Here is a 27,107-nt window from a genome sequence, read left to right as displayed (position 1 = left end):
CACCATGTCTGAGAATCTCCAAGGAGTAACAGCCTGGGATGAAGATGGGGGGTAGATCAGGTCAGTACTATACTTCATGCAGTTTATCATGCAGAAATAAGAAGGGAAAATCATACTGCTGACTAAAGGGTGAATTCAGTTCCCTCAGAGATGCATATCTTAGCTTTTAGGAATTTGGTATTTTCTTCCCTGCAAACGTGTAATTAAATAAAAACAGTTTTGCTACAAGATGAGCATCTATGTGGAATTCAACAGGGTTGTGATACAGCAGTATTGATACTTTACCAGTTTGGCTCTCTAGGAGGTCAGAGTAATATGAGCATTTGATTTTCTATAATAAGAAACTATGTGGTTTCTACTCACATTAGGGATTAACACCAGCTATCTAAACACCTGCAGAAAATAATTGTATAAAATGAGTTAAACTCTAGTCTATTTAGGATTTAGGTGCCGAAGAATATCTACAAAATTCCAACAAGACTAGAGTTAGGTGGGATAAAGATACCTCCCTGCATATCCACATAGTTCTGATATTAAAGAGAATATAATGCTTTAAGTCAGCAGTGCAAAAAGATTAATAGTTTTAAGCTTGGTAAAATGAAGGTTGAAGGTTAAATATTGTTTTATTCACATTATTGTCAGTTCTTTCTCTCAAATAATTGTAAGAAAAAATTATCTCCATTTTAGATTAATGGGATAAGGGATTTCATTACCTTAGCTAACCAGTGTGCCATTTCATCCGTATGTGTCATTAGCAGCCTTCAGCATGCAACTATGAGGCTCTTCTATCAAGTTTGAAGCTTGGGGAATATGCTTCGGAAATGTTCTTGTTCACAGATCATAGTACATTGACAGTTTATACCAGTTTGGTTGGAGTAGTACTTTTTGGTAGTTGCGTTCTTTTATGGAGCAACTCTACAGTCACTTAAGCAGTACATCTTTAAGTGTACAGCATATACTTGGAAAAAGACAAAGAAACAGCTGCTTTTATGACCTCGTACTGAGGACCTCCTGAAAAAGAGAACATTGTAACAGCAAAACAATTATTTGTTCAATAGTTTTCTCTGCTCCCGCTGCTATTGTTAATTATTGAGTATATTTGTGATTGAAGAAAAAGATTTTTTTCCTCTGCAGCCAGGTTCCTTCTATTACAGCCTTACCACAATCATAAGGCTTTGAAGAGAGACTTCAGCCAAAAGGGGCTGTTTCAGTGACAGAGACTAAAAGAGTCTGTGCTAGAGCTAAGGTCACAGCTTTCTTCAGCATTACCATACTGATGCTTGCAGGCACTAAGATCTAGAGATTTTTTTCTCCTCTGCTCAACCCCATCACATGTTCACCAAAAAGATGTTATCTAGGGTAGAATCCAGTGGAAGAAGCTTTGAAAATCAAAGGGGGTACTAGAATATATTTAAAACTACACTTTTATCTAACCTTTTACTGCCCACTGCCAACTTTTTATTTGTTATTTCCCACTTCTCTGTCCTTCTGTATTACTATTTTCCCTCATATTCACTCCACAAATCTTTCACAATTTTCTTTGTTACTATGTTTCCTTTACTACTTCCAAAGTCTTGTTCCTTTGCTTCCTGAAAAGTTTTACTCATTCTAGCATGTCACCAAAAATATGAGGATAGTAAAAGAATTCATGCCATTGCATTAGTTGTTGAAATTCTGTGTATAATTGAAGATTATCAGAAATTTAACATCACATGTTTTCATGGGAAAAAAAAAAAAAAAGTTATTAATGAGCTAAAATTATTTGCATACTCCACTTAGATTTCAAAAAAATGTCCTATTAGAAAATTTCAAAACAAAATGTTTTCTGTTGGAAGTTATTTGGTGATATTTATTACTTTTAGAATTTTGAAAATCTGCATGCATTGCTTTTAGTCAAAAAAGATTTTTTGACAATCTAAAGTGAAGATTTTCCAAAACTTGTTCTTCGTAAGTAGTTTCCATTTTATGGGATATATATTATATATATATCTTTTGGTAATGAAAATAATCTTTAGTTTCAAATATTCTTGTTTTGACCTGTTTGTTACATCCCTTTCTTCTACTCTGTATTTTTTGTTATTTTTCAGTTATTCAGGAGCACGAATTCTTCTTTGTACTATATTTAACACGGTCGGATTCTGTCTTTCTTCTCAGGGCTATCATAATAAATAAGATTTTAGAAATTTGATACAGAAATACCTTGGTTGAGTGTCTTTGTTCTGGGTTATGCCAGTGATATGACCAATTCTATCATTAACCTTTCTGATCACTGAGATACAAACAATCCAGTAGCTACTATACAGCTAGTAGCGTAGTTGTAGTAAAAATGACCTTTTTAAGTCAGTCATATTACACAGGGATCTGTCACTAGTTCGTGGTATCACTTTCTGATGAAAGCAGTCGCGACAGAAGAATAAAATTTGGTGACAGGGTTGAACTTTTTTTTTTTTTTTTTTTTTGTAATTATAAGTTACAGAAATCTGAAAAAGTGGAGGAAGGTTTATTTCCAAACATAGCAGACTGCAGGAAAAAGTGATTTTCACAATTTTTAATTTAGCAATCGTAACTACATGTTTTCTGTTAGAACTAGACTCTCTCTTAAATGCGGAATAATTGCTCCATTTTTAAAAAGTCTTTATGACATGATCAAGATCTACAAGGCATCTTGTATTTTGGGAGAAATCCTTTATTTAGCCAACCTTGAGTCAAACTCTATTCCCAGCTCTGAAACTGATGATCAGATTCCTGTCCTCCTTAAAACAGGAAAAATTTCACTGAGCTCCATCTTTGAACTACTTTTCACCTTATGCCACAGTTGAGTAACTTCAGTGCAAACATATTTTTGCCATATTCAGTTGTATGTTATCTATGACATTTTATATATGCACATAAAAAATAAATTGTTTATTGCCCTCAATTAAATCTGTTCCTCTGTAACGGCATAGTGTCTAGCTGCCAGATGATTTCATGGTATTTTTATTGTTCTTATTAGCTTTACTGAAATGAAGCCAAACAAAAGAATACCCTGGTAACTGAGTAATACGGCTTCCCACCTGGTCTCTGGGCAAATCCAGACCATTCTCAATGTTAGTTGTAAAAATACTCTATTGTTTCAAACTGTTTGGAGAGAGACAATTTCATAAGAAATAGGATGATGGAGTTAGTAATTTAATGTATAGGTTTTCTTGCCGTGGCAGATAAATTGCCCAGTGAAGCTGATCTAGACTATTTCTTAACAGCAGAGTGTAGTCAAATGGGATGACAAAGAAGAGTTAACTGCACACAGTGGCTCTTTTAATAAACCACTGAATTTCAGTCCATTAGAGGTAGCTGAGTCAGGTAGCTCAATAGATTTGAGACTGCTGCGCATCCATGTCCTCAGGGCCTGCCAGTAACAAAACAGAGCATCTGCTCCCAATGTGCTAGAGATTTGTATGTGCGTGTATTTGCACAAAACGTGGACCACTCCAGTGGCTGGTGTTAGGTTGGCTGTACACCCAGTAGCTGGCACCACGTCCGCTGATGTCCCCAGTTGCTGGGGAGTTGCACATGAGCCCAGAGGTTTGCAATCCCACTCAGAGCTCTTACCCTCCTCACCAACTAATCTAGCTGGAAGTTCACCAGCACACAAATGCACCCACCCAGCACAGAGCACACCCAGACAACAGAAATAGAACTTAATGAGGGTATAGGGTAGGCTATGGTGATCAGGCACACATCCCAGTCAGGCAAGCTTACACTTGACTGGCCCCTTTATTCCCCTCTTCTCCTTGTTTTCCCATGCTTTTTTCCCCCCAGTCCACTCTGATCCCTTCCTTTCCCTGCTGTTTGTCCTTCCACTATCCCATAATAAGACTGCCACATTCCCCAAATTCTTTTCTCGCTGCATCCCTTAATGAGTGCTATACCACCATCCCTCAGCAACATGTACTGGGAAGGGAATTTGTTTGGTTGACTCCTCCTGGTGGGTTCTGCACAAGGGACAATGGGCTGATTGTTTTCTTTGGTAGTCTTAGGCGTAGCCGATTCCCTGTGCCCCATTTTCACTGATTAGATTGCCAGGGTTCCTCCCCCCACCCCGTCATTTTTCATCTGATCCTGTCCCGGCTTTTGTGTATATGGTGATTAGCTTTTAATCATATAACCTAGCACAATCTACTAGTAAAGCTGGGCTGCATCCTAAATTGCTAAAACCGAAAATTATGCTCTTCCTGAAACAGATAATGGAAAGACTGTACAGTAACACGGTATTTTACAATAGTTGCTACTGCTCTCAATGTTTAAATATATTGACTTGGACTGTCAGTATCTTAATCAGCTAATGAGCAGGGTTTCTTGTTTCTTTTTTTTTCCTCTTTGTGTTTTATGAATAAAGCAGCAATACTTCCAGTAATATACTAATCCTGGAACTACTCTTTTTTTTTTTCTTGCAGATTATCAAGTGATCTGACATTCACCAAAGACACGAACAAAAATCTTCCTTGCATACATGAATCCTTTAGGTAGGAAATTAGAATTTATATTTCATGAATATGCTATGTATAAATAATAATTAAAAGTGTCACAGTAGAATAATGACTGTGGAGTAGGACTTAGCAGTTGGTTGGGATGCATTTCCACCATATTTAAAGAACAATTTTCAAGTTCTAACTTCAATTCTAATTTTCAGTCTCTAAAATTTTTCTCCTTACAGCTTATGCTTTTCTGGTCTGAAAAGAATTCTGTACAGATAAAAATCATGGAATATGATTAACCACACAGACCACCAGAAGAAAACAGAATCTTTGAGAGCCATGAGACTGGTGGAGGAAAATTACCATTGTTAGATAGATCATGTTTAACAGTTTTATGGTTTTACAAAGGTGGAATTGGTGATGTTCTGGGGGGAAAAAGATAGTGAGAAAGGATCAGTTTTTAGCTTGTCCATGTCTAGTATGATTTTGAGCAAAGCACTTAATCTTTTTCTGTATTGGTTCCCACTCTGTAAAGGAGGGATAGTGGTGCTTTCTTCCAGTTGTCTGGGCCTGTCATGTCAGTTTAGATGTTGAGACTTAAAAAGAACTCCAGGCTCAGTTCTGTAAAATCAATAGGCATAGATCAGGTTAGGTGCATAAATACTTTGAGAGTGACTTGTGTGTATAAAATATTTTCAGGAGTGTGGGCTTTCATGATTTTGTCTTTTCCGCATCAGTGAACAAAGTTACTCTACTCATCATGCTGGACTACAAAAGGACTACAAAGGGTCCTTAGGACAAGATTTATTTGAGAGGAACTTAGGAAAAAACATATTAGAAAACCTGATACAGGCTTTTCAGGTGAAATCTAAAGGAAGGTATAGGTGCCTTCAGGTTACACAACACAAAAATATGAACTGCATGGTCCCAAGAAATTAACTTGATGTGTCTCTGCAAAGCAGCCAACAAAACCTACATGCTAGAAGTAGCCACCTGGAATTAGTCTCAAGAAATGTAGATCAGAGGCATGTCTGAACTGCCTGCCTTCTCGAGAGCTCATATACCTCCATGAAGGTTGCCTGAGGGACTTAGAAGTTGGAGACTTCCAGTTAGGTCTCATGCAGGGTGGGAGAGCAGAGCCCAGAACACACTGCACATGCACACCTTTAGTTTTCAGTATGATCCCAACCACCATCATTCAGAAACACACCTGCCTAAATCACTGTTAGGGACATAAGTCATCAGTGTTGGCATAAGAACTCAGCATAGGAAGGGAGACTCGTGCAATGTCCACAGAATAGTGGAATGAATATTCAGCATTCAGCTACAGGCCAGTAGGATTCTGGATGGTATAGCAAACTGCCACATTTCTTGCTTTATTCCATTCTTTATCGGTATTTGGTTTCACACAGCTGTACTTCACTCTTTCAAATGATAATGAACTGTGGTGTTTTGAGACTCCTTAAATTGCCTTCCCCTAGGCCTGAGAGACGAGCATTATTTATCATCCTAACGAGTCAGAATGTGAATCTTGTTCAGTATGGATTGGTAGAGCACTTCGGGCTTTAGATCCCTTTGGCAGCACAAACAAAGCCTGTGATGGACAGAATACCATTGACAGTGGATGCTGTGCAATTGTTTCCCCTTCCTGCAAGCCTGAAAATAGCACAGATAGAAATATTTCCATTTGTGCAGAACTAGGTAAAGACTTCTCTGTCAGTCTCAAGAAATGTATCTATCAGCACACAACAAGAGCTACAAATAAAGTAGGACAAGGACAATCTCTCAACCCTGCTTCACAGCACCACCAGATTCAGTAATGGTATTTAACTTCCAGCTTCATCTAGCTGCAATGTAAGCACTGTTTTCAATGCTAAAATTTCATATTATTATTAATTACACAGTAGGGTTATTTTACAGTAATATATAACACTACTTTTTTCTGTGATTTCTAATACTTTGGTAATGATTTCTGTCCGCATCCAGGTGCACAATTTTGGGGTGTTCAATATGCAGCTATTGAAGGCTGCATAACAGCTGTGTTAAAAGGAAGAATTTCAACTACAATTTCGGAATGTAATAACTTTGTTGGAACTAAATCAAAACCTTCAAAAAGGAGGCATATGATTTTTAGTTATCAGTTACTTTAGCCTTGGTTTTGCATGATGTTCTAGCAAATCAGTGTCCGCTGTAGCCCTTACAAAAGAAAGTATTCAGTCCAAAAAGAGAGTCATTCCCTACAGCATATTCGTTAGTACTAGTTATCCTTTTATGAAAAGATTTTCAAGTCAGATATAGGGAAGGTACCCTTTTGATATAGTTACAACAAAGTGGACATTATTTTTTTCTATTAAGGCAAGTATTTTTAAAAACAAGAGATCTCTTCAGAGGCCTTATAAGAAATATCTGCACCAAAAATACCAAATACCAAGCAACCATGGAAACACAGGCACTGGAACAAATGGAATATGGCTAATATGCCTGGAGCCTCCTGGCTACAGCTCTGCTGCTGCTGACGTTCCTTTAGAAAGCAATACAAATGTCAAATAGAATGATGCTTTTCTTAGATGCTTTTAAGGACATATTTATGATCAAATAACCAGAGGTTTTCATAATTCTTTAATAGAAAATATTTTGAAAGCATTAAATTCTGAATGTAAAGTAGGATATCCAACCATCTCATGCTTGTGCACTGTTTTCTATCTACTAATAATTCAAGGTATATAAATTGCATTGAAATAGCCAAGAAAGCACATATTGGATCATAAAGCCCACTTCCCAGCTATCACAAACAACCATGGCATATATATTTCATAATACATCTGACTTCCTGGGAAAACTAAATGGGATTTTTGCTTCTGGAAGACTATTCCAGAAATTGATTGCTGTCATTTTTTTCCCCTAATTTTTGGAACTAATTACATCCATTTATTCTTGTTTCAACATTTTGTAGAGTTCATACATTCTTACGTTCCCTCTTTTGATTCTAATCCCCTGGTATGCCTATGGAAGACAACCATATCCTTGAAAGGACTAAGAAGCCAGTTATTTAAATCTCAATCATGAGACAGCCTCTGTGTTCCCTTCTCATATCAGTAGTTTTCTATATCCATTCTAACTATGTTAACCTGTTTATTAGTTGTGTTTATGGTTGTTGTTGTTGTTGTTGTTTTCCCTGCATATGGAGTTTTTATGTCCCATATATTTAGTATGGGGCAGTAACAAGTCCATAACCCTCCACTGTATCTCTCCTGTTCTTTTTCACAGCCACAACACAGAAGTGGATCATGATCATCTCATTTTTAAACAACAAATGATCCTAGGAAAAAACCACTTGTTTACAAATTAATTAATTTCACCCTATTTCTGTTAATTTGATTCTTTGGGTATTCAGTTTCCAAAATGATCCCGCTTTCCTTGTAGTGTGCTCTGCTTCAGCTCTTTCTTGGTGATGCCTCTCTATCTTTCATAACACAGAAAAGATGTGTCTCTAAAAGAAAATTAAAAATAAAATAAAATAAAATAAAATAAAATAAAATAAAATAAAATAAAATAAAATAAAATAAAATAAAATAAAATAAAATAAAATAAAATAAAATAAAAAACAGGTATAATTTACCTATAGGGAAGCATAGTATTAGTCTCAGTTTGAAAGTGCTGTATTTTGCAAAGATTCAACTCTTGTTTGTTTGTTTGTTTGTTTGTTTTTACAATGATGAAATATTGTGTTATCATATGTACATGAAATGGTTATTGTTTATAGTTCAGTATTTCACCTTGAGAAGAACATGCTTCTTCCTTGCGTGAACTCAGTGGTCAGCATTCTGCATTACATAACACCAAGTTTTCAGCTCATTTCAGAAGTTAAACACTAACAGTTGGGCCTGCAGTTTGTTTACAGACATAAAATTTGCATGTGATTACACAATACTGGCATTTATATTTAAATGGTGTGCTCCACATTGACACTCTATGCACAAATTGCTGTAAGGAAGTTTAAAATTAACACAGATGCAATTCTGCAGTGTAGCTCAGTTGCGTAAATGAAGTGTGCCTGGATACTCAGACAAAGCCTATGAAAGTGTAGCTGACTGTGGTTCTTTAGCACTTCATCCACAATAAACACATTTTAGAATCAGTTAAATTGACTGATACTTCATTTGGCTGTGCGCTTGAGAAACATTTATGTGCTGATGGGTTGTAGTTTCTTGATACAGAAAATGAATTGCATAATGAAAATTGAGTCATCTGATAAACCACAAAGAATTTTTCCTCTGCAAAGAGACAGCTTGTTCTCACGCTGTTCTACACTGAACAGGTTTCAAGCACAAAATACCTGTTGGATGTGCTTGGTAGGAGTGGAAAGATGAGGTAAGGAGTTTCCTTTTCAGACAGTAAATCGTTATTCTTTAGTTTCATAGAGTAAGGTTGGCTACAGAGAATCTGATAGCAGACTCCAGTCACCGGCTCCACGCAGGAAGTTTGTTGGTGGGACAAGCAGGAGGTTTGCTTCAAGTCATACTCTGCCTTTTCTTCAGGCTAAGATTCAGCAGCAGCAGGCGCTCCCGATTACCCTGAGCTGTAACCTGAATGCTGAGGACACCTAGTGGTGTCAGCCCTCTGCAGGCACTGGGGCTCCGCAGCTGGTGCCCTCCCACGGTACTTCAGCGGAGTTCTGCAACACTGCCTCGGGCCTTTACAGGCTGAAGAAAGAGGGATAATTGCATCTTGTACTGGGTTTCCACCTCGTAAATTAACTGTGAAGTTACACTACTTTTCCCTTGGTTTCTTTTCTCTGTTCTTGGCATTTTCGCTTTCCTGCAAAATTAAATGCAGTAAGAACAATGAGCTGAATATACAGAATGAGTAGCACTCTTAAGCTCAGGTGATCTGAATTCAACATTGCCAGTCCCAAATATTCAGAAGTCATGAAATTGGCTCAAAAATCCTAAGCATATGTATAAATTGTGGATATTTTCTAGTTATCTTCTGTTTTCAGGACCTCCAGAGTTCAAAAATGTTGAGATCTTCTTTATCTTAACAGAGATAAACATATATTTTTCATTATTAAGAGCCTTATTTCTCAGGTAAATTAATAAGTCAGATGTTAAAACTTAAAGAAAAGCATCCTGTGTCCCAAGATGCCAAATAAATATGCAAGATTAGTTAATGCTGTGAAAGCCTAATCCCAGCACTGCTAACCATTCAAAAACCTTAAACAAGATCTACTTACTACTCTTCAGTTCAGGTTTTCTTCTTCTGAAGTGGAAATGTAACTCATGCTGCACCTCTTTGAGAAATAACAAGAATCAGTTAGCTGCAAGTCAAAAAGAACTTTGATCAAGCCAATGGATACATATTACGTTACATATTTTTATTGACTATTGCATGATGGTATATTTTTCAGTGATCCCTTGATCTGATACTCCCACCTTGGGGGAAGTGGACACCATGAAGCAGAAATTTATGTCATCAATTCAAATTATATTGTTACTTCCTCTTACTGCAATGGAACTGACTGGTAAGTACAAAACTTCCTGAAACACTTGTTTTTCTTAAAACACTTTCTTTAGAAGTCTGAGGCTTTACCTGATCTATCCTGACCATCACTGGAACCTGTACATATTTAAATTGAATTCTTTTAAAGTTTTGTATGGAGATTTTGAAAATGGCTTGAGTCCTCTTTTCTTTTTATAGTATTAATTTAATGATAAAGTGGTGGTGATGATGAAAGGCATTCACTCCGTCCCTGCACTCACTCCGTCCTTGTCACCTTCTTGGGAATTAGCATCATTTGAATAGTAACACAATTAGAGATATGGTATGGAACTTTAATGAAGTAAAGGTAAGCTTAGGTTGAAAAGCCACATGCTCTTCATGTCAAAAAATATGTAAATTTATGGTCTATTTTCTTGTTGGAAGTTAATGACAAGTAATTTTAACAGGTATTTTAAAATGTATCTAGATTATAATGGAATATTCAAATAATTAATGAATACATACAGGTCGCCAGCACACAAAATATTCCATCCATCCCATTGATTCCTTCTTTCTCTAATTTGTCATATCTATAATCTACCCCAAATATGTGATAATTTTAGAGTTGTGCAAATAATGGAATTTTGGTTCTATTGCAAAGTTGGAGGTGAAATTTAATTCTAAGATAACCCAAAGGTAAAGATTTGGGATATTTTAGGAAAAAAAAAAAAAAAAGTCATGCATTTGACTCCATACTTTTTAATTCATTTTGGAGATTACTGAACATTTTCAAAGTTTAGGTTAAAATGACATTTTTATTTTCAAAGAGAAGTAACAAAGTATTAGAAGCTGTTTCAGAAATTTGAGATAATATATATTTACTTTTCTGAAAGTTTCGGCCCTTTTCCCAGGCAGATTTATTTACCAAATTCAGTTCATAGGTTCAAACAATATTATTTTTTTTCAAGCATTTCTTGTTGAATTTGCCATTCAGCAGCAACTACAACAAAAAACATTGTCCAACCCTAATGTAACTAGCTGGATTTCTGCACTTCTCTAGGTCAATCATATCCTGGAAAACCTAAGATAATAAGATGTCGTTCTCTAGAAAAGGAAACCTTTTCTTGTTGGTGGAAGCCTGGTTCAGATGGAGGACTTCCTACCAATTACACCCTGTTCTACAGCAAGGACAGGTAAAAAGCGATGAATAAGTAAGTTGTCAAGTCATGATTATGACAGAATGAGGGAATGATAACAGTAATTTGTGAAAGCCAGTTTTATGAATCCATGTTACACCTCAAATAGCCAACAAGGGCTATACAGTTGAATGGCTTTCCCTTGGTGGAAAAGAACATGGCTACAACCAATACCAGACTTTCAGCCTGTCCCTACTGAAACTCATCTGAGCTAATTTCCCTGCTCTAAACACATACTGGGAAAGACGTAATCTGTCCCTTTTTCAGAAGGCACAGAGCTTTTATCTGAACAGCATCCTTCTCTGAGGAGGGGAGTATCAGGGCACCATGAGGGCCAAAGGCCACCTGGGGGTTGCAGGGGCTTCCCTGGGGCAGAAAAAGCAAGGCCACCAGCTAGGGCCCATCCCACCCCTGAGCAGGGTAGCCCAGGGGCAGACCCAGGCACAGGTCACCACCATGGGGACAGGGACAGGACAAGGTGGGGCTGGGCCGAGGTGTCAGCCTGCAGGCCAAGGCTGTCTTGGTGGGACCCATGGCATGGTGGGGGGGAGATGGAGACCGGCCCTAGTGGGGTGGGACGAAGTGGGGTCTTGGCCACAGGCAGGGTCAGGGGAGGCCCCAGGGGAGGCTGGACAGTGACAGTAAGGGCTGGTGGTGCCCTCAGGGCCCTGTCATGGAACTTTCCCATTAATATGCACAGCAAATCCACATCTGGACAAAATCTGAGAGACTTTACATCCCCTTCTGTATTCGTAGCCAGCCTGGTTGTTCACAAAATGGAATAAAACCAGGTGTGGGTATTGCATCTCAAAACTTGCTGTTTTGGTAAATCTGTGACTCCCTCATACTGTTTACAAATAAAATGTGTACGTGTTTATCTACTTTGCTTAGCCTGTGCTTCTTTGTATAAATGCCCATTCTTCCTGAAAAAAAAAGAGGTCTAAGAACACATCCAAGCAAGCATGGAGGCTCAGATATTAAATCTTTTTGAATAAATCCAGTGAGGTTCAGAATAGATAAGGTAAAGCCTCAGACTTCCCTGCTTAAATTAAACCAGCTCCAGATCATATGTATTAATTGATCAAGAAAGTTACAATTTTTAATAAAGTTACCACAATCAACAGTAACCAGAAAGAGATGATGCTCCCCTCATCTGCAGTGAGCATATCTGTGGAGCTTTTATTTTATGAAAATCCATATGTTTCAGTTTCAATCAGAACAGAACTTATTTTGAGCCTCTTAAGTCACACGTCACAGCCCAGAACTGCCCCACCTGGAGATAGTGATAGATGCTTGTCAGTTTTGTTAGATCTGCTGAAAACTAGGCATTGCCATGCACTCCAGATCTGAGCCGTAGTTACCTTTATTGTCTCTCAGATATACTTACATCTTTGCTTTGTGAACCCAGACAAAACTACCTGGATACTGAAAGGCTTTGTTATTAGTGATGCATAGAGCATAACAATGGGACTAAGACCTACCTTGGAGCCATCTCAACTAGTACTTTGGGTTTGTACAGTTCTTCACACCTAGAAAATGCTGAGTACCTCACCTAGTTCAGCTTTAATTGAGTACAAAACAATCCCTCTGCTAAAAATTCTGAAGACTCAAATGTAATAGGTAAGAGACATGATGATCATCACATTCAAAAGCAGATAGAAGAATACATTGCTGAAAGCAAAATAATCAATAAAACAGTCCTTGGCCTTAGGGCCCACCAGGTTACTTTCCAGAGAATGTAAAGGAGGTATTTAGCAACTTTTCTTCTTTAGTCAAAGTGAATGTGTTTAATTTGCCTTTTAACTTGCTTTTAAACATTTTGAAAATTGCCTTGTGCTGTCTCTGGAAATTTCACTTTCCATTCTTTTGTCAACATATTCCTATGTATAAAAAAGCAGACAAACGCTTTTATCCTGAACAACTGAAGTAAAAATAGCTTATGATTCAAAGGAACATTTATGGTAATAGCATTTGACACTCACTGAAATGTTTCCCAGAGGGTGGGATTATATATAGACTTAATGTTAGACATTTTAAACTTCTTCACTGAACCTAGGCCATTACTAGAAAATTATCTACTTTGATTCATTTTCTAAACTTTTGAACTTTTTAAATCATTTTATTTCAGTGAAGAAAAAATTTATGAATGTCCAGACTACAGAACGTCTGGTCCCAATTCCTGCTACTTCAATAAAAACCACACTAATCCGTGGACAACATATAATATCACTGTAACAGCAACGAATGAGATTGGAAGTAACAGCTCGGATCCTCAGTATGTGGATGTGACCTCAATAGGTAAAAAGGAAAGAATGAAATGGAAAAAAACTAGTTGGAGATGTATCTGTTTTTTAATTTCAGGACAAGTAGTGGTGAAAGTTTTCTTTTCTCATGATGTGAAGCTTGCAATGGAGAAGTGTTTATCTACAGATGATCTAAAATATGTGCCTGTAATTTATGTGGAAAATGTATTTTACTTACAAATTAAGTAACTGCATATTCTATTGTCATTTTTATCTTGTCTGAAAAATTGTCACCAGTTTCTAGTAAACTCCAGTATGTCAATTAGTCCTAACTGAGTTTAGACAGTTTTGTAGGTTCCTTGCAGAGCAGATTATAAAACTTTCAAATTAGGTCAAACTACCTGAAATGTTCCAGACTAAATTTTCCAAATATAAACATCTTTCTGGCTGCTGGCATTGCAATCTTGGGAGGGTAAAAATAACTGCCCAAGCACTTCACTTCTTTTTTTGTTTGTTTCCAAATATTTCATGTTCTTAATTCCATTTTTTTTTTTGCATACATATATTCTAGAATGTACTCCGTTTTTTACCTATGAAATATCTGACTTTTTCATTTTACAAGAGTAACCTGATGAAATTATGATACGTATTTCCTTAGCCTGACAAATTCAGAATGATGTGTAAGATCTGCTGATACTGTGGTAAATTGGTATCCACTTAAACATTAGGGAGAAAGAAAAAAAAAAATGTTATTGTACTGTGCTCTCAGAGAAGGGGATATTTATCTGACATTAATATAATGAAATACAAAACAAATCACAGAAATAACATATTGATTGAGGTTGGAAGGGGCCTCCGGAGGTCATCTGGACTACCCTGCTCAAGCGGGTACATCTAGAGCAAGTTGCTCATGACCACATCCAGGCAGATTTTTAACTTCGCCAGGGAGGGAGAACACCACAACCTCTCTGGGTAATCTGTCCAGTACTCCATCACCCACACAGCACAGAAGTGCTTCCCAATGTTCAGACAAAACCTGCTGTGTTCCAGTTTGTGCCCATTGCCTCTTGTCCTGGCAGTAGGAAACAGTGAAAACAGTCTGGCTCCATCCTTTTTGCACCTTCCCTGCAGGTATTTATACACACTGATGAGATCCCCCCCCGAGCTTCCTCTTCTCCAGGCTGAACAGTCCCAGCTCCCTCAGCCTCTCCTCACAGGAAAGGTTCTCCAGTCTCTTTGTCATCTTGGTGGCCCTCCATTGGACTCTTCCCAGTATGTCCATGTCTCTCTTGTACTGGGAGACGCAGAAGTAGACTCAGAACTCAAGGTGCAGCCACACCAGCACCAAGTATATCGTCCCTCTTGACCTGCTGGTGATGCTTTGACTAATATAGCCAAGAATACCACTAGCCTTTTTAGTGACAAGGGCACATTGCTGACTAATATTCAACTTGGTGTCCATTAGGACCCCTAGGTCTTTTTCTACCAAGCTGCTCTACAGCCGGGTGGCCCCCAGCACATACTGGTGCCTGGGGCTGTTCCTCCCCAGGTGCAGGACTTTGTGCTTCTCCTTGATAACTCCATGAGATTCTTGTCAGCCCACCTCTCCAGCCTGTTGAGGTCCTTCTGGATGGCTGCGTGATCCTCTGGTGAGTTAGCCAATCCCCCAGTTCTGTGTCACCTGCAAATTTACTGTGAGTGCACTCTACCCCATTGTTCAGATAGTTAATGAAGAAGTTAAACTGAACTGGAGCCAGTACTGACACTTAGGATACTCCACTTGCTACTGGACTTTAATCTGACTTTGCACCATTGACCCCCTCTGGGCCCACCTGTTCAGCCTACACTTCAACAGCTTCTCTGTGAGAATCTTATTGGGGACAGAGTCAAAGGCCTTACTGAATTCAAGGAAGACAATACTCACTGCTCTCCCCTCATCCATCAGGCTGGTCATTTCATTATAGATATTTATCAGGTTGGTGAGGTGTGACTTCCCCTTGGTGAATCCATGCTGACTACCTCGGATGATTTTCTTCTCCTTTATGTGCTTGGAAATGGTTTCCAGAATTAGCTGTTCTATCACCTTCTCAGGGATCAAGGTGAGGCTGACCAGCCTGGAGTTCCCTGGGCTTCTTGCCCTTCTTAGAGTTAAGAGTGCTTGCTTTCCTCCAGTATTTGGGCAGTTCTCTTGAATTTCTGGGATTGACCAAAGATGATAGAGGGTAGCCTCGCAGTCGTATCTGCTACCTCCCTCAGCACTTGTGGGTGCATCCCATCAGGGCCATGAACTTGCGCATGTCCACTTTGCTCAGAAGTTCCCTGACATGATCCTCTTCCGCTAAGGATACCTCTTCCTTGCTCTAGTCTTTCAGCCTGCACCCTGGGACCTTGGATTCCTGAATGCTGGTCTTTTTGGTAAAGACTGACTTAAAGAAGCATTCAGTACTTCAGGCTTTTCACTGTCCTGTGTAGCTAGGCCTTTAAGGGCACACATTTTCGCTAGTCTTCCTTTTTTCACTGATTTATTGGTAGAAGCCCTTCTTGTTGTCTTTGTTGTCCCTGTCCAGATTAAATTCCATTTGGGTTTTAGTTTTCCTAACTCCATCCCTGGATGCTCTGACAATCTCTCTGTATTCCACCCAGGTTACCTGTCCTTGCGTACGTTCACTGTAGATCACCTAGCCATGTCTTCCCATAAACTCGCTGTCAGCTCCTCATCCATCCCCAGGCAGTCCAGCTGATCATTGACACATTTCTTTGCTAACCTGCAAGCACTGGGGGCGACCCTGCTTAATCCTCATTTTGTGATCTTTTGTGATTTTGTGATCCCTCCCTATCACATCACCTCATGCCCTTTGCTCAGCAGCCTTGTTTGTCATTCCTTCGCAGGGCTACTGTTTAAAGAAGGTAGCTTTTCTGACAGAAAATTAAATAATTAATGACAAACTTTTTATTTATACAGTTCAGCCAGGTTCTCCTGTGAATCTCACTCTAGAAGCAAAAACATCTGCTAGTATAACGTACCTTTGGGCAAAATGGTCTCCACCTCCATTAGCTGATGCCAGCTCTAATTCACACGTGTATCACTATGAACTACGACTGAAACCTGAGGAAAAGGAAGAGTGGCAAGAGGTAAGGGAAGAAAAATGTTGTATAAATGCTTTTCAATAAGTTCTCTTATCAGAATTTATTTGGTACTATAAAAATTTTAGTTTCTATAGGGATACAAAAATACTGTAACCAAACTGATTAAAAAAAAGAATTACTGTCAGAACTTACAGAGACAGTGAAATTCATGGTATTTGTATAATGGTCCTTGATATGTAATATACTAAGAAGTAAGATAAATAGATCTATTTAGCCCACTGATGGAATATTTAATTGTACATTTTCATCAAAGTGTCTGTTGCCATCACAGTAAGACACTGCTAAGTTTGCATAGTTCAAGCCAAATCATGATCAAAGCAGTTTAATGATTCATTAAAATATAATTAATGAACAATCAGTTAACTATGCAGTCAAAAATCAGTGTCAGCAATACAACAGATAAATCATAATATCCACACTGCCTGGAGTGCAGATACCCGCAGCACCAGAGAGAGAGGCTGTGCTGCTCTTGTCTGGCTCAGGCAGAGGTCATGATACTAGCAGAGCAGCTTCTGATAGCGTCACACTGAATTTCAACTACAGCTGCTGTTTCCGTTTCCCCTCACCAAATTTCCATGCTTCTTTAGTGCTGTTTTTCAAGCTGACTGTGTTTCAGATGTCAGTAATTCCCTAGTTACTATTTAATTGGGCTGAGAGTTGTCATCCTCAACATGATTAATTGGAGCAAACCTCCATTGTCTGAAAGCTTGGGGTGTTCTACTCACACTATTTACATTGAAATTCCCAATTGTTGTCATTTTGCTAGGAGTGGGCCACAGTACTCCCACAGCTGGGATACCAGGATAAAATATCTTTCTTAAAGTTATATTCAGATGGCCTCAATGCTACCTAAATTGCTGATGCCTTACAAATGGAGAAAGCTATGTATCTTGAAAGACTTCTGAAGAGATGTTTAAAGGGCCTAAGTAAAGGACTTAATAGTAAGACCTAAAACTAACCACTAAGAGGCATTAAACAGATTGTCTGAGTCAAACTACCTATAATGTTCCTTTCAGTGTTGATCTGATGAAGTACTTATTAGAAAGTCTACAACACTTGAGCATCAGAACCTCAATGTCACTGAAGTGGGTTTTTCTGTTCATTCAACCACTACCTTTACTACTTTGTAATTAACATCTTAAAAACTATCTGATTGAAATCCTTACCTTTCAAAAGTCAGTGACACAAGCATACTTCTTTATGTCTTATTCGTTAAAATGGACCAATTCTATGTTATTTTCCAGACAATACCTGTTGGAATGCAGACACAATATAAAGTGAGCAGGTTAAATCCTGGGATAAGGTACGTCGTTCAGGTCCGTTGCATGTTAGACCTTGGAGAATGGAGTGAATGGAGCGCTGAAAAACACATTCAGATCCCCAGTGGTGAGTTGATGATTACTGTTCTGTTAATTGTGTTTATGCTCTAGCCAGTTCAGTGTTGTGAAAGGTACCTAAAGGGCAGCCCTGAAAACCTGATTCCTTACACAGATGCTTCATAGTGTCAGAGGAACAACTTAGCACATCCTGCCATATTTTGTGTGTAATGATATGTTTAGTCTTGCTGACCCACTTAGTACTTGGCCTCTGCCAAAACTGGCTATGACAAACAGACTGGGATTTACTAGGAAGTCACTTTCGATACAAATGTGTTTGCATAATTTTTGGTCTTGTCCTGCCATTTAAAATCATGTTGATTTCACCTAACTAAAGATATCAGGTAGAAGTACTAGTGTAACAGTCACTCATCTGTTCGTTAGCAACTGGACTGAAATCACTGCCAGGAGCATAACAGAGCATAGCACTGCAGCTGCTATCACATGGGAATAATTATCTGTGTTCTGCTGGGACATTAAATATGTATGACTTCATATCTTGTTATCAGACACTTTAGCCAGGTTGTCTCAAGTCTTCTTTTTCTGTCACTAACTGCATTATTCATTATTTGACATGGAGATTGCTGAATTACTGATAATAGAAAAAATATTTTGTAAATGTCCCATTTTCAGACCTGCCTGAGGCAATTATAAATTTGGAAAATCAATGGCACCATTCTAAATAGTAAAAAATATATATTATTAATATAATGAGAACATATTTTGCCACAAATACATAACTGCAAAGGTTTCAAGCACATCGTGGTTTTGACAACCATCAAAATATTCAGAATTTAAGCATCTTCTTCACCCCAATTCTAATTGCTTTGCTTGAGTCTGTAACAACCATCAGGAATCCAGATAATTATAAATTGCTTGGCAGCAATTAGGCAAATAGAGTGAGTACTGGGCATATCACTGTAGGAGGAAATACAAAAACTACTTCTTTGTATCTTTTGAGTCAGCCCAGCATAGGCACTTCAGGAGAGAATTACTGGCAGGGACATAAAGACATGGGCAAACATGTTCTTATTCATTTTTTTCTTGTAAAAGCCAAAGCAGCTGGCAGCATATTTATTTATTTATTTATTTTGAATAATCAACTGCATCTTAAAACACATTTTTGAAGAAAAAAAAACAACTGTGTACGTAGGTAATAGATCAAATAGCAGCGTGTATTTTAAATAATCTTACAGAACCTGCTGACAGCATTTGAGCAAATTTGAGCAAATCTTTGTCAGATTTGGGAAGCTGAAAAAAGTTACAGCCAGGGAAATAAAATGTAGTTCTTCAGTGTAGCTGCAGTGGAAAAGGATTTTGAATCCAAGTCAAAGTAAAAGGCTGCTGCTCTGATCACTGAATGCCCTTTCTTTCCTGTGTAAATAATGAAGCAAAACATTTTCTTTCTTTGTAGAAAAAGAAAAAAATATATTTTCCCTCCTCCACTTAAATTTGTTTTATAAATTCAGAGTTGATCTGATGCATTAAACTTACTAATTAGTTCATTTATGAACTCTTGCAGAAGAGTTACCTCCTGAAAAGCCTACAATAACAAAATGCCGTTCTCCAGAAAAGGAAACATTTACCTGTTGGTGGAAACCTGGTTCAGATGGAGGACGTCCTACCAACTACACTTTACTTTACAGCAAAGAAGGGTAATAAGTTGTATACAATTATTCAGTATTGTATCAGAAGGAAATGGAAAATCAAGATTAAGTTTTGCATTTAGGAGATTTTTTTCTATAGTTTACTATAGGGTTTTGTGCAAGTGACATATTCTGGAATAGCACTAGTAATGACATATTTAAGGTTAAAAAAGGATCTTTTTATAATGTTGGGTTTTTAAAATTACTGTGAATTCTACTGGCATGGATAGATTGCCTTGATAGTTGCCATGGTGCTGCAACAGCATAATAGTGTTCACAATAAAAAGGCATGGTCCTGTAACTCCTGTAGCTCCTTGGCACCACAGACAGAAGCTTTCCCAAATGACCAGAATTATCCACTTGAGGGGTAACTAAAAGTTAAAGCACATTATTGAGGGCATTATCCAAATGCATTTTCAACAATGACAGGCACGGGGCATCAACCACCTCACTAGGAAGCCCATTCCAGTGGTTGACCACCCACATGGTAAAGAAATTGCTCCTAATGTGCAGTCTGAACCTCCCCTGGTGCAGCTTTTTGCCATTCCCACACACCCTGTGATCGGTTTCAAGGAAGCAGAGACCAGCACTTCCATCTCCTTTTCCCCTGCTCAGGAAGATGCAGACAGCAATGAGGCCACCTCTGAGCCTCCTTTAATCCAATTAGACAACCCAAGTGTCCTCAGCCTCTCCTCACTCACAGGACAAGCTTTCCAACCCTTTCACCAGCTTTGGTGCCCTCCTCTGGATTCTTTCTTAAATGCTTTATATATACATATATATATATATATATATATATATATATATATATATATATATATGTATATATAAATTGGACCTTAACATTCTCTTTATATTGTGGAGCCCAGAACTGCACCTGATATTCAAGGTGAGACCGCACCAGTGCGAAGTACAGTGGGAGAATCACCTCTTTTGTCTGGCTACCCATGCTGTGTTTAATGCACCCCAAAATGCTCGTTGCCCTCTTGGCTGCCAGGGCATGCTGCTGGCTCACGTTGAGCCTGCTGTGGAGCAGCACCCCCAGACCCCATCCTGCGGCTCCCCAGCCACTCATCTCCCAGGTTGTACTTGTGTTTGGCATTGCTCCATCTCCAGTCAGCTGGCATTTTCCTTGGCTGAACTTCATGCCATTGATCTCCCAATGTTTCAGTCTATGAAGATCCCTCTGCAAGGCCTCACATCCCTCCAGGCCATCAGCAGCAGCTCCCAGTTTAGTACCACTGGCAAACTTGCTGTAAATGCGTTCCACCTGGGCATCCAATCACTGATAAAAATGTGGAACAGGACTGGCCCTGGAACTGAGCCCTGGTGAACACCACTAGTGATCAGCCACCAGCCAGACGTAGCCCCATTCCCTTTTTTCCCTGCAACTCATTGAGCTCTGCTGTTGAGCCAGTCCATTAGCCAGCATAGCATCAACCTGTTCATCTCACAGTTGGACGGTCTGTCCAGAAGGGTGCCATGAGGGACGGTATCAAAGGCCTTACTTTAGTCATACTGTGTCTCAGAGGATCCTGAAAACAAGTGCTACATATTCTTCATCAACTTTGTCTTCTATACCTGCTCACTTTGGGAAGTTAGTGAATGGATTTGGAGGACATGTACAAATTTGATTTATTTATTTTTTTTTTTTTTGTAGGAACATTTGGTAAAAGACCAAATAGATTCTGAAAGCATATGATGTGGGCAAAAATTCATGTAAATGTGAAATGAACATTGAAAATACTCATTTTTTAACAGATAGGTTAGAAGACTGTAGCAATTATGTCTACTGGTGCTCTGAAACCTGTGGAGGCTAGGTAGTAGACAAGGGTGTTCAGAAAATATTTGTACTCTACTAGCCACAACAACATGTACCACAGCCTAAACTCTTCAGGCTTTTTAGTCTTTGTTTTGCAAGGGAAAAGCTTAATACAGTCCCTGAAATTGTTCAATTACTCTTTAGTCTGAAAGCAATATTCTGATTTTCCTCACATTGCCAGGCATAAAGATTCTGATCCAGCTCTAAACGTGCTGGATCCAAATGCAACTACTAGTTATCAAAGTCAGGTGTTTCAGTCTGTGTAATCACTATGATTCTTTCATTTCAGAGAAGAACAAGTTTATGAATGTCCAGATTACAGAACTGCAGGCCCTAATTCCTGCTACTTTGATAAAAAACACACCTCTTTCTGGACCATATACAATATTACTGTCAGGGCAACTAATGAAATAGGAAGTAACAGCTCTGATCCTCATTATGTGGATGTGACTTACATAGGTAAGAGATAATAAGTGTTTTCTGTGGAAACAAATAATTCAAAATTATGGGTTTTGACACAATAATTTTCATTGCAGCTCTTCTCATATATAGTAGTATATCCAAGTTAAAAATATGTGAGAACAAAAAAGATCTTCTCTGGTATAATAATAAGTCAATATTCATCCTTTTAGCATTTTATTTTTAAAGGAATCATTAAAATGCTGAAAGCTTTAAAACTGTATTCAGAAAATCATTTATTGACTTTACGTATTTCCTTCAGTCAAGCCCTAAGAAACACCAGCCAGCTAAAATCCTTTTCTACTCTACCACCAGCTGAATTCAGATTGATCTTTTAACTAAAAATACTTGAATTTGACTACCTATAAGTCTGAAATTTGCTTTTTTCTCAGATTCAAGAGAAGTTGAATCAGTGCTTTTTATGGCAATGTGCTGATACTCTCTTCTCTCAGACTTTTTACACAGAGTAACTGTGCACAAGTATGTAGGTTATTTTCTAAGGGAAAGGAACATTATCACCAATAATTACTTTGCTATCAAGGATGTGGCTGCCGGGAGCTTGATATCTGGAAAAGGGCTCATGGAGAAAAGGCTTTACATTTTACCTCTATGCCCTGACTACTTACCTGATGAAGCTTTGCATCATACAGTGGTAAAAATCATGCACTATATGTGGGAGTTCTACCTTTGAACTGAGGTAGCTGCAAGCCTGACTATGGCAGAAACCTACATTCCATTTTGTTTTATTTTTCTTATAGACATGTCTGTCTATAAATATCTGTTTTGCTTTGCTGTTAAGTATTTCTATCTATGCATGTTGGGATTATACTGCTGTGTTTTCTGAATGTTAAAGATTGAAGGGGGCAATTTTTATCAGTTAAATCTGTTTGTACAGCATTTCTAATGGTATATGCCAACTTTGATAAGTTTATGATATACCACAACTTCTATAACGCAGCGTTAAAGATGTTAACTGGTTCTGTTAACTTTGAAACATAGCTGTGGGGAACAGCAACAATAAATAGTAATGTAAGAAAAAAATATTTCAGGTAATAAATGATTAAGGCAAATCTCAATATGAACTCCACATATCTGATGTTCTCCAGTTTCTCCAAATTCATAAATCTATGCTTACTTTATCAGGAAATCTTGGTCCCTGTATTTCAGCACCCATTCCAATTTAATGATATAATGGAGATGGCAACTCACCACTCACAACGTTTCATATCTTCTTCTAAGATGCAAAGAAAAATCATTCAGACTCTTACTGTCAGTTCTTTTATTTTACCAGTCCAGCCTGATCCTCCTGTGAATGTAACTCTAGAATTAAAAAAGCCAATGAATAGAAAACCATATCTGGTCTTGACATGGTCTCCACCCCCACTGGCTGATGTCAGATCTGGATGGCTTACCCTTGAATACGAGTTGCGACTAAAGCCTGAAGAAGGAGAGGAATGGGAGGTAAGAATGTCACAAATTTTTGCTAGATGATCAATTACTGTTTGTCAGTCAGGTCCCATGCCTGACTGTAATGAAGCAGGCACACAGGATTAAATATATCCTTTTTTCAAAAGTAGTGCTTGTGTGATCTACAGATTCCTACTGACAAATTAGTATCTCAGATGCTGCTGTGTGATAGCAGGTGATGAAGTACTTATTTCTAATTGTGACCGTATATTAACCGTATTGGCATTTTAGTTTAAATTGTTAGTTCTCATTTAGTCGGGTTTCTTTTCTGATAATTTGTTCTCAACCACAAGCACTTCTTAGGTAACAGAAAGCTCAATGGCATTATGTAAAATCATTTAAATTTGTACAAATGACCATTAGATAATAGTTGTCATGGTCACCTAGTAATTATTGTCCATATCCAGGATGTGCAACTCAAACAACTGGGGGACAAATAAAGACTTTAGCTATCAGTATATAGTTGCATTACCTCCTTGTCTTCTGTAATACTTCCCAGTATTACAGTATTCTCTGTATTGCTTTCTGCCTTCCCTCACCACTGTACTTTCCAGCTCCCTGGTCATTGCATGATCCACTCTTTACTACTTTACTCTTTACTTTACTAGAACTATGCAGTTCTACCAGCTCCACATTCCTTCTTTCCTCTTAGCATTTTTCTTCCCCAGTCACTATTTCTTGCATCAGTCTTCTCTTCTCACCACTGCAGTTCCTACCATTACTACAGTTCCTTCATACCTACCATACCTGCCACATTATGTGTCCTTGCAGTAGTTTAATTTGCACAGTATAGCAAGGCCAGATATCATTCCTACTGCACTGTTAGATGAATTTAAAAATAAAATAAATGTACTATTACTTCAATGACTTGCATAACGATTATTAGGAAGCGATCCAGGTTATTTCTATATTCCCAACTTGGTTATCAAGACTAAATTAGCTATGATTTTCCTAGGGGGAAAAAAAAAAAAGTCTTAATTATATATGGATTTTATGATTTTTAATTCATTTCCAGACTATTTTTGTTGGACAGCAAACACAATATAAAATGTTTAGTTTAAATCCAGGAAAGAAGTACATTGTACAGATTCACTGCAAACCAGATCACCATGGATCATGGAGTGAATGGAGCTCAGAAAACTATATTCAGATCCCTAATGGTGAGTGGCCAGGCATCCTTTCAGTAATTGTTATTAAGTGCAAGTTTGTGTAATACTTCTGTTAGCTGTCAGTTGCACTCGTGCAGATTGACACCCCATTGTTTCCCTAGGATGGGTAGCAACATCATTGCTAAGGTAACTTATTTCTCAGCTTCTCTGCACTATACTGACAGCTATTTCATTAGTTACTTTTAGGAGTTAAGCAAGTGAATGAATTTCCTTACTTATTTAAACAACATCCTTTCTGTTTATTGCCTCATCTGTTCTCATGATGGTAGTTTCTAATTAGGAGAGTTCTGGTAGCTACATTAGAACTGCTATCAGAACAACAAAGGATCACTGCCTTCAGACAGTAACATCTCTTCATTACACATTATCTCGAATGAATTCAAAATAAACATCTCAATGTAAAAAGTGTCATGTTACAATTGAAATCATCAGAAATCATCATCCTAAATTATTTTACCCACCATTTAATTAATTATATGATATCCATTTGATAATGAAATAACTATGTTGGTATAAGTGGATTTGAAATGTTACTATAACAGACATTGGCAAAAATTTCCTTCTTCATACATTTTTCTGTATTTTTTTCCTGCATAGTGCTATTAATGCTAAGTATATTAATTACCACATATTGCAATGAATATTGAGATCTGTGTGTGCTAGTAGAGGCCTCCAGATTCAGTACTAAATTTGGCAGCTTAGAACAGTTTTTCAAATAAAAGTCATTTGAGATTTTTTTTCTTTTCTTTTTTTTTTTTTATCATTCTGATTGTATATATGCTAGGTGAATCCTCAAATAATTACATTTCTTTCATAGATTTCAGAGTAAAAGATATGATTGTGTGGATCATCGTGGGTGTCTTGTCATCTCTTATATGTTTAATCATGAGCTGGACAATGATTTTAAAAGGGTACAGGTAAGTCACAAATTTCACAATCCTATGGAGTTAAAAATCTCAGTATACTTTTCCAAAACTATGTTATTAACATTTGATTTAATTTCAATTAGGTTTTGTGTTTTCTTGTAAAAGTGTTATGTAGTATAAATTGCAGGTATTTGATTTTAAATTCACAAATGATAAAGAGGTACTTCTGTTCTTTAGAGAAAACAGACTAAAAATGAAAAACTAAATTCTTAATTGGTAAAGCCATGTCTCTATTATATCTGGCAATCTTGGTTAGCCATTAAGTATTCAGCAAATATCATTTGGAGTATCCCTGCTGCTATTGAAGACACATGTTTTGGGTTTGGACTAATTTTCTAAATGAAACAAGGTTATGTTATGAAGTTATCTTTCTACATACTTGTCAGTCAATTTCCCAAATAATTTATTAAATTTTTGTCTGATTTCACTCAAAGATGAAGGTGTTGCAAAGTTTATCTCTTCTGTGGAAGTATTGCAAAAAATAGTGTATGAGTAGAGGAAACAGAGAAACTGCTGATGGAAAAGCATTCAGAAGTCATTCATCGTAAATCCTGTTTAGTACCAGTCAAATAACAGTCAAGTATGCACACAGAGGCCCACTAGTCCTCCAGGACTGTGCCCTACATCACTGTGTCCTGGTCAGTGATGAAGTTACAGTGGTTTGAGAGAGCTGGAGTTTAAGGGACAAAGAATAATGAAAGGACATTAGTAATATTACATTTCCAGTTCAATAACTTTTATGCTGTTCTGTTTCTTATGAATATATCTAAGGACAATTTATGAACTATACCTGGCTTAGTAAACTACCTGGCTACAGAAGGCAGGCAGGAAACAGACATCCAACAGGGAGGCAAAAGATAGGGGAGGAGTATTTAAAATTTCAGTAACTTTTGGAGGAAATGGGAGAACAAATACAGAGAGAGAACACAGAATTTAGAATAGCCCAGTTTCAAGGGTCTTACAAAGGCTGTTGAGTCCAACTGCCTGACCACTTCAGGGCTAACCAAACATTAAAGCATATTATTGAGGGCATTATCCAAATGCCTCTTCAACACTGACAGAAATGGTGCATCAACCACCCTGCTAGGAAGCCTCTTCTAGTGGTTGGCTACCCCCACGGTAAAGAAATTGCTCCTAATGTCCAGTCTGAACCTCCCCTGGTGCAGCTTTGTGCCATTCCCACACAGCCTCTCATCAGCTCCCAGGGAACAGAGACCAGCACCCACCTCTCCTTTTCCCCTGCTCAGAAAGATGCAGACAGCAATGAGGCCACCTCTGAGCCTCCTTTACTCCAAGTAGACAAGCCAAGTGTCCTCAGCCTCTCCTCATAGGACATGCCTTCCAGCCATTTACCAACTTTGGTGTGATCCTCTGGCTTCTTTTTATTATTATTATTATTATTATTATTATTATTGTTATTGTTATTGTTATTATTATTATTATTTATATGTATTGTGGACCTTAACATGCAGCATTAATACAGTGGTAGACTCACCTCTTTTGGCTGGCTACCCATGCTGTGTTTAATGCACCCCAAAATATTCTTTGTCCTCTTGGCTGCCAGGGAACACTGCTGGATCACATTGAGCCTGCTCTGGACCAGCACCCCCTGATACCGTTCTTGCCTGCTGCTGGTCTTTTAAAAGGTGGTTCTTGAACAGTGACTGGCTCTCATGTACCCTAAACCCTCTAGAGTCAATTCCCAGGGGATGCTGCTAGCTAAC

General features: G+C 38.0%; 1 protein-coding gene across 3 annotated transcripts in view; it reads left to right on the top strand.

Annotated features, from left to right (window-relative positions):
* Positions 1 to 27,107, top strand: part of PRLR (prolactin receptor) — a 163,923-nt gene that overhangs the window by 134,290 nt on the left and 2,526 nt on the right. For all 3 annotated transcript variants that reach the window (XM_032205702.1, XM_032205703.1, XM_032205704.1), the window contains 11 exons: positions 4,434 to 4,502; positions 9,862 to 9,975; positions 10,993 to 11,125; positions 13,257 to 13,426; positions 16,334 to 16,503; positions 17,763 to 17,904; positions 19,417 to 19,549; positions 21,652 to 21,821; positions 23,113 to 23,282; positions 24,304 to 24,448; positions 25,275 to 25,374. In XM_032205702.1, coding sequence (XP_032061593.1) covers positions 9,906 to 9,975; positions 10,993 to 11,125; positions 13,257 to 13,426; positions 16,334 to 16,503; positions 17,763 to 17,904; positions 19,417 to 19,549; positions 21,652 to 21,821; positions 23,113 to 23,282; positions 24,304 to 24,448; positions 25,275 to 25,374 — 1,403 coding nt within the window. In that variant the 5' untranslated portion in view covers positions 4,434 to 4,502; positions 9,862 to 9,905. The remainder of the gene's footprint in view (positions 1 to 4,433; positions 4,503 to 9,861; positions 9,976 to 10,992; positions 11,126 to 13,256; positions 13,427 to 16,333; positions 16,504 to 17,762; positions 17,905 to 19,416; positions 19,550 to 21,651; positions 21,822 to 23,112; positions 23,283 to 24,303; positions 24,449 to 25,274; positions 25,375 to 27,107) is intronic.

Source organism: Aythya fuligula, chromosome Z (assembly GCF_009819795.1).
Source record: "Aythya fuligula isolate bAytFul2 chromosome Z, bAytFul2.pri, whole genome shotgun sequence".
In the NCBI taxonomy this organism is placed as follows: domain Eukaryota; kingdom Metazoa; phylum Chordata; class Aves; order Anseriformes; family Anatidae; genus Aythya; species Aythya fuligula.
This window is presented reverse-complemented; position numbering and strand designations above follow the sequence as displayed.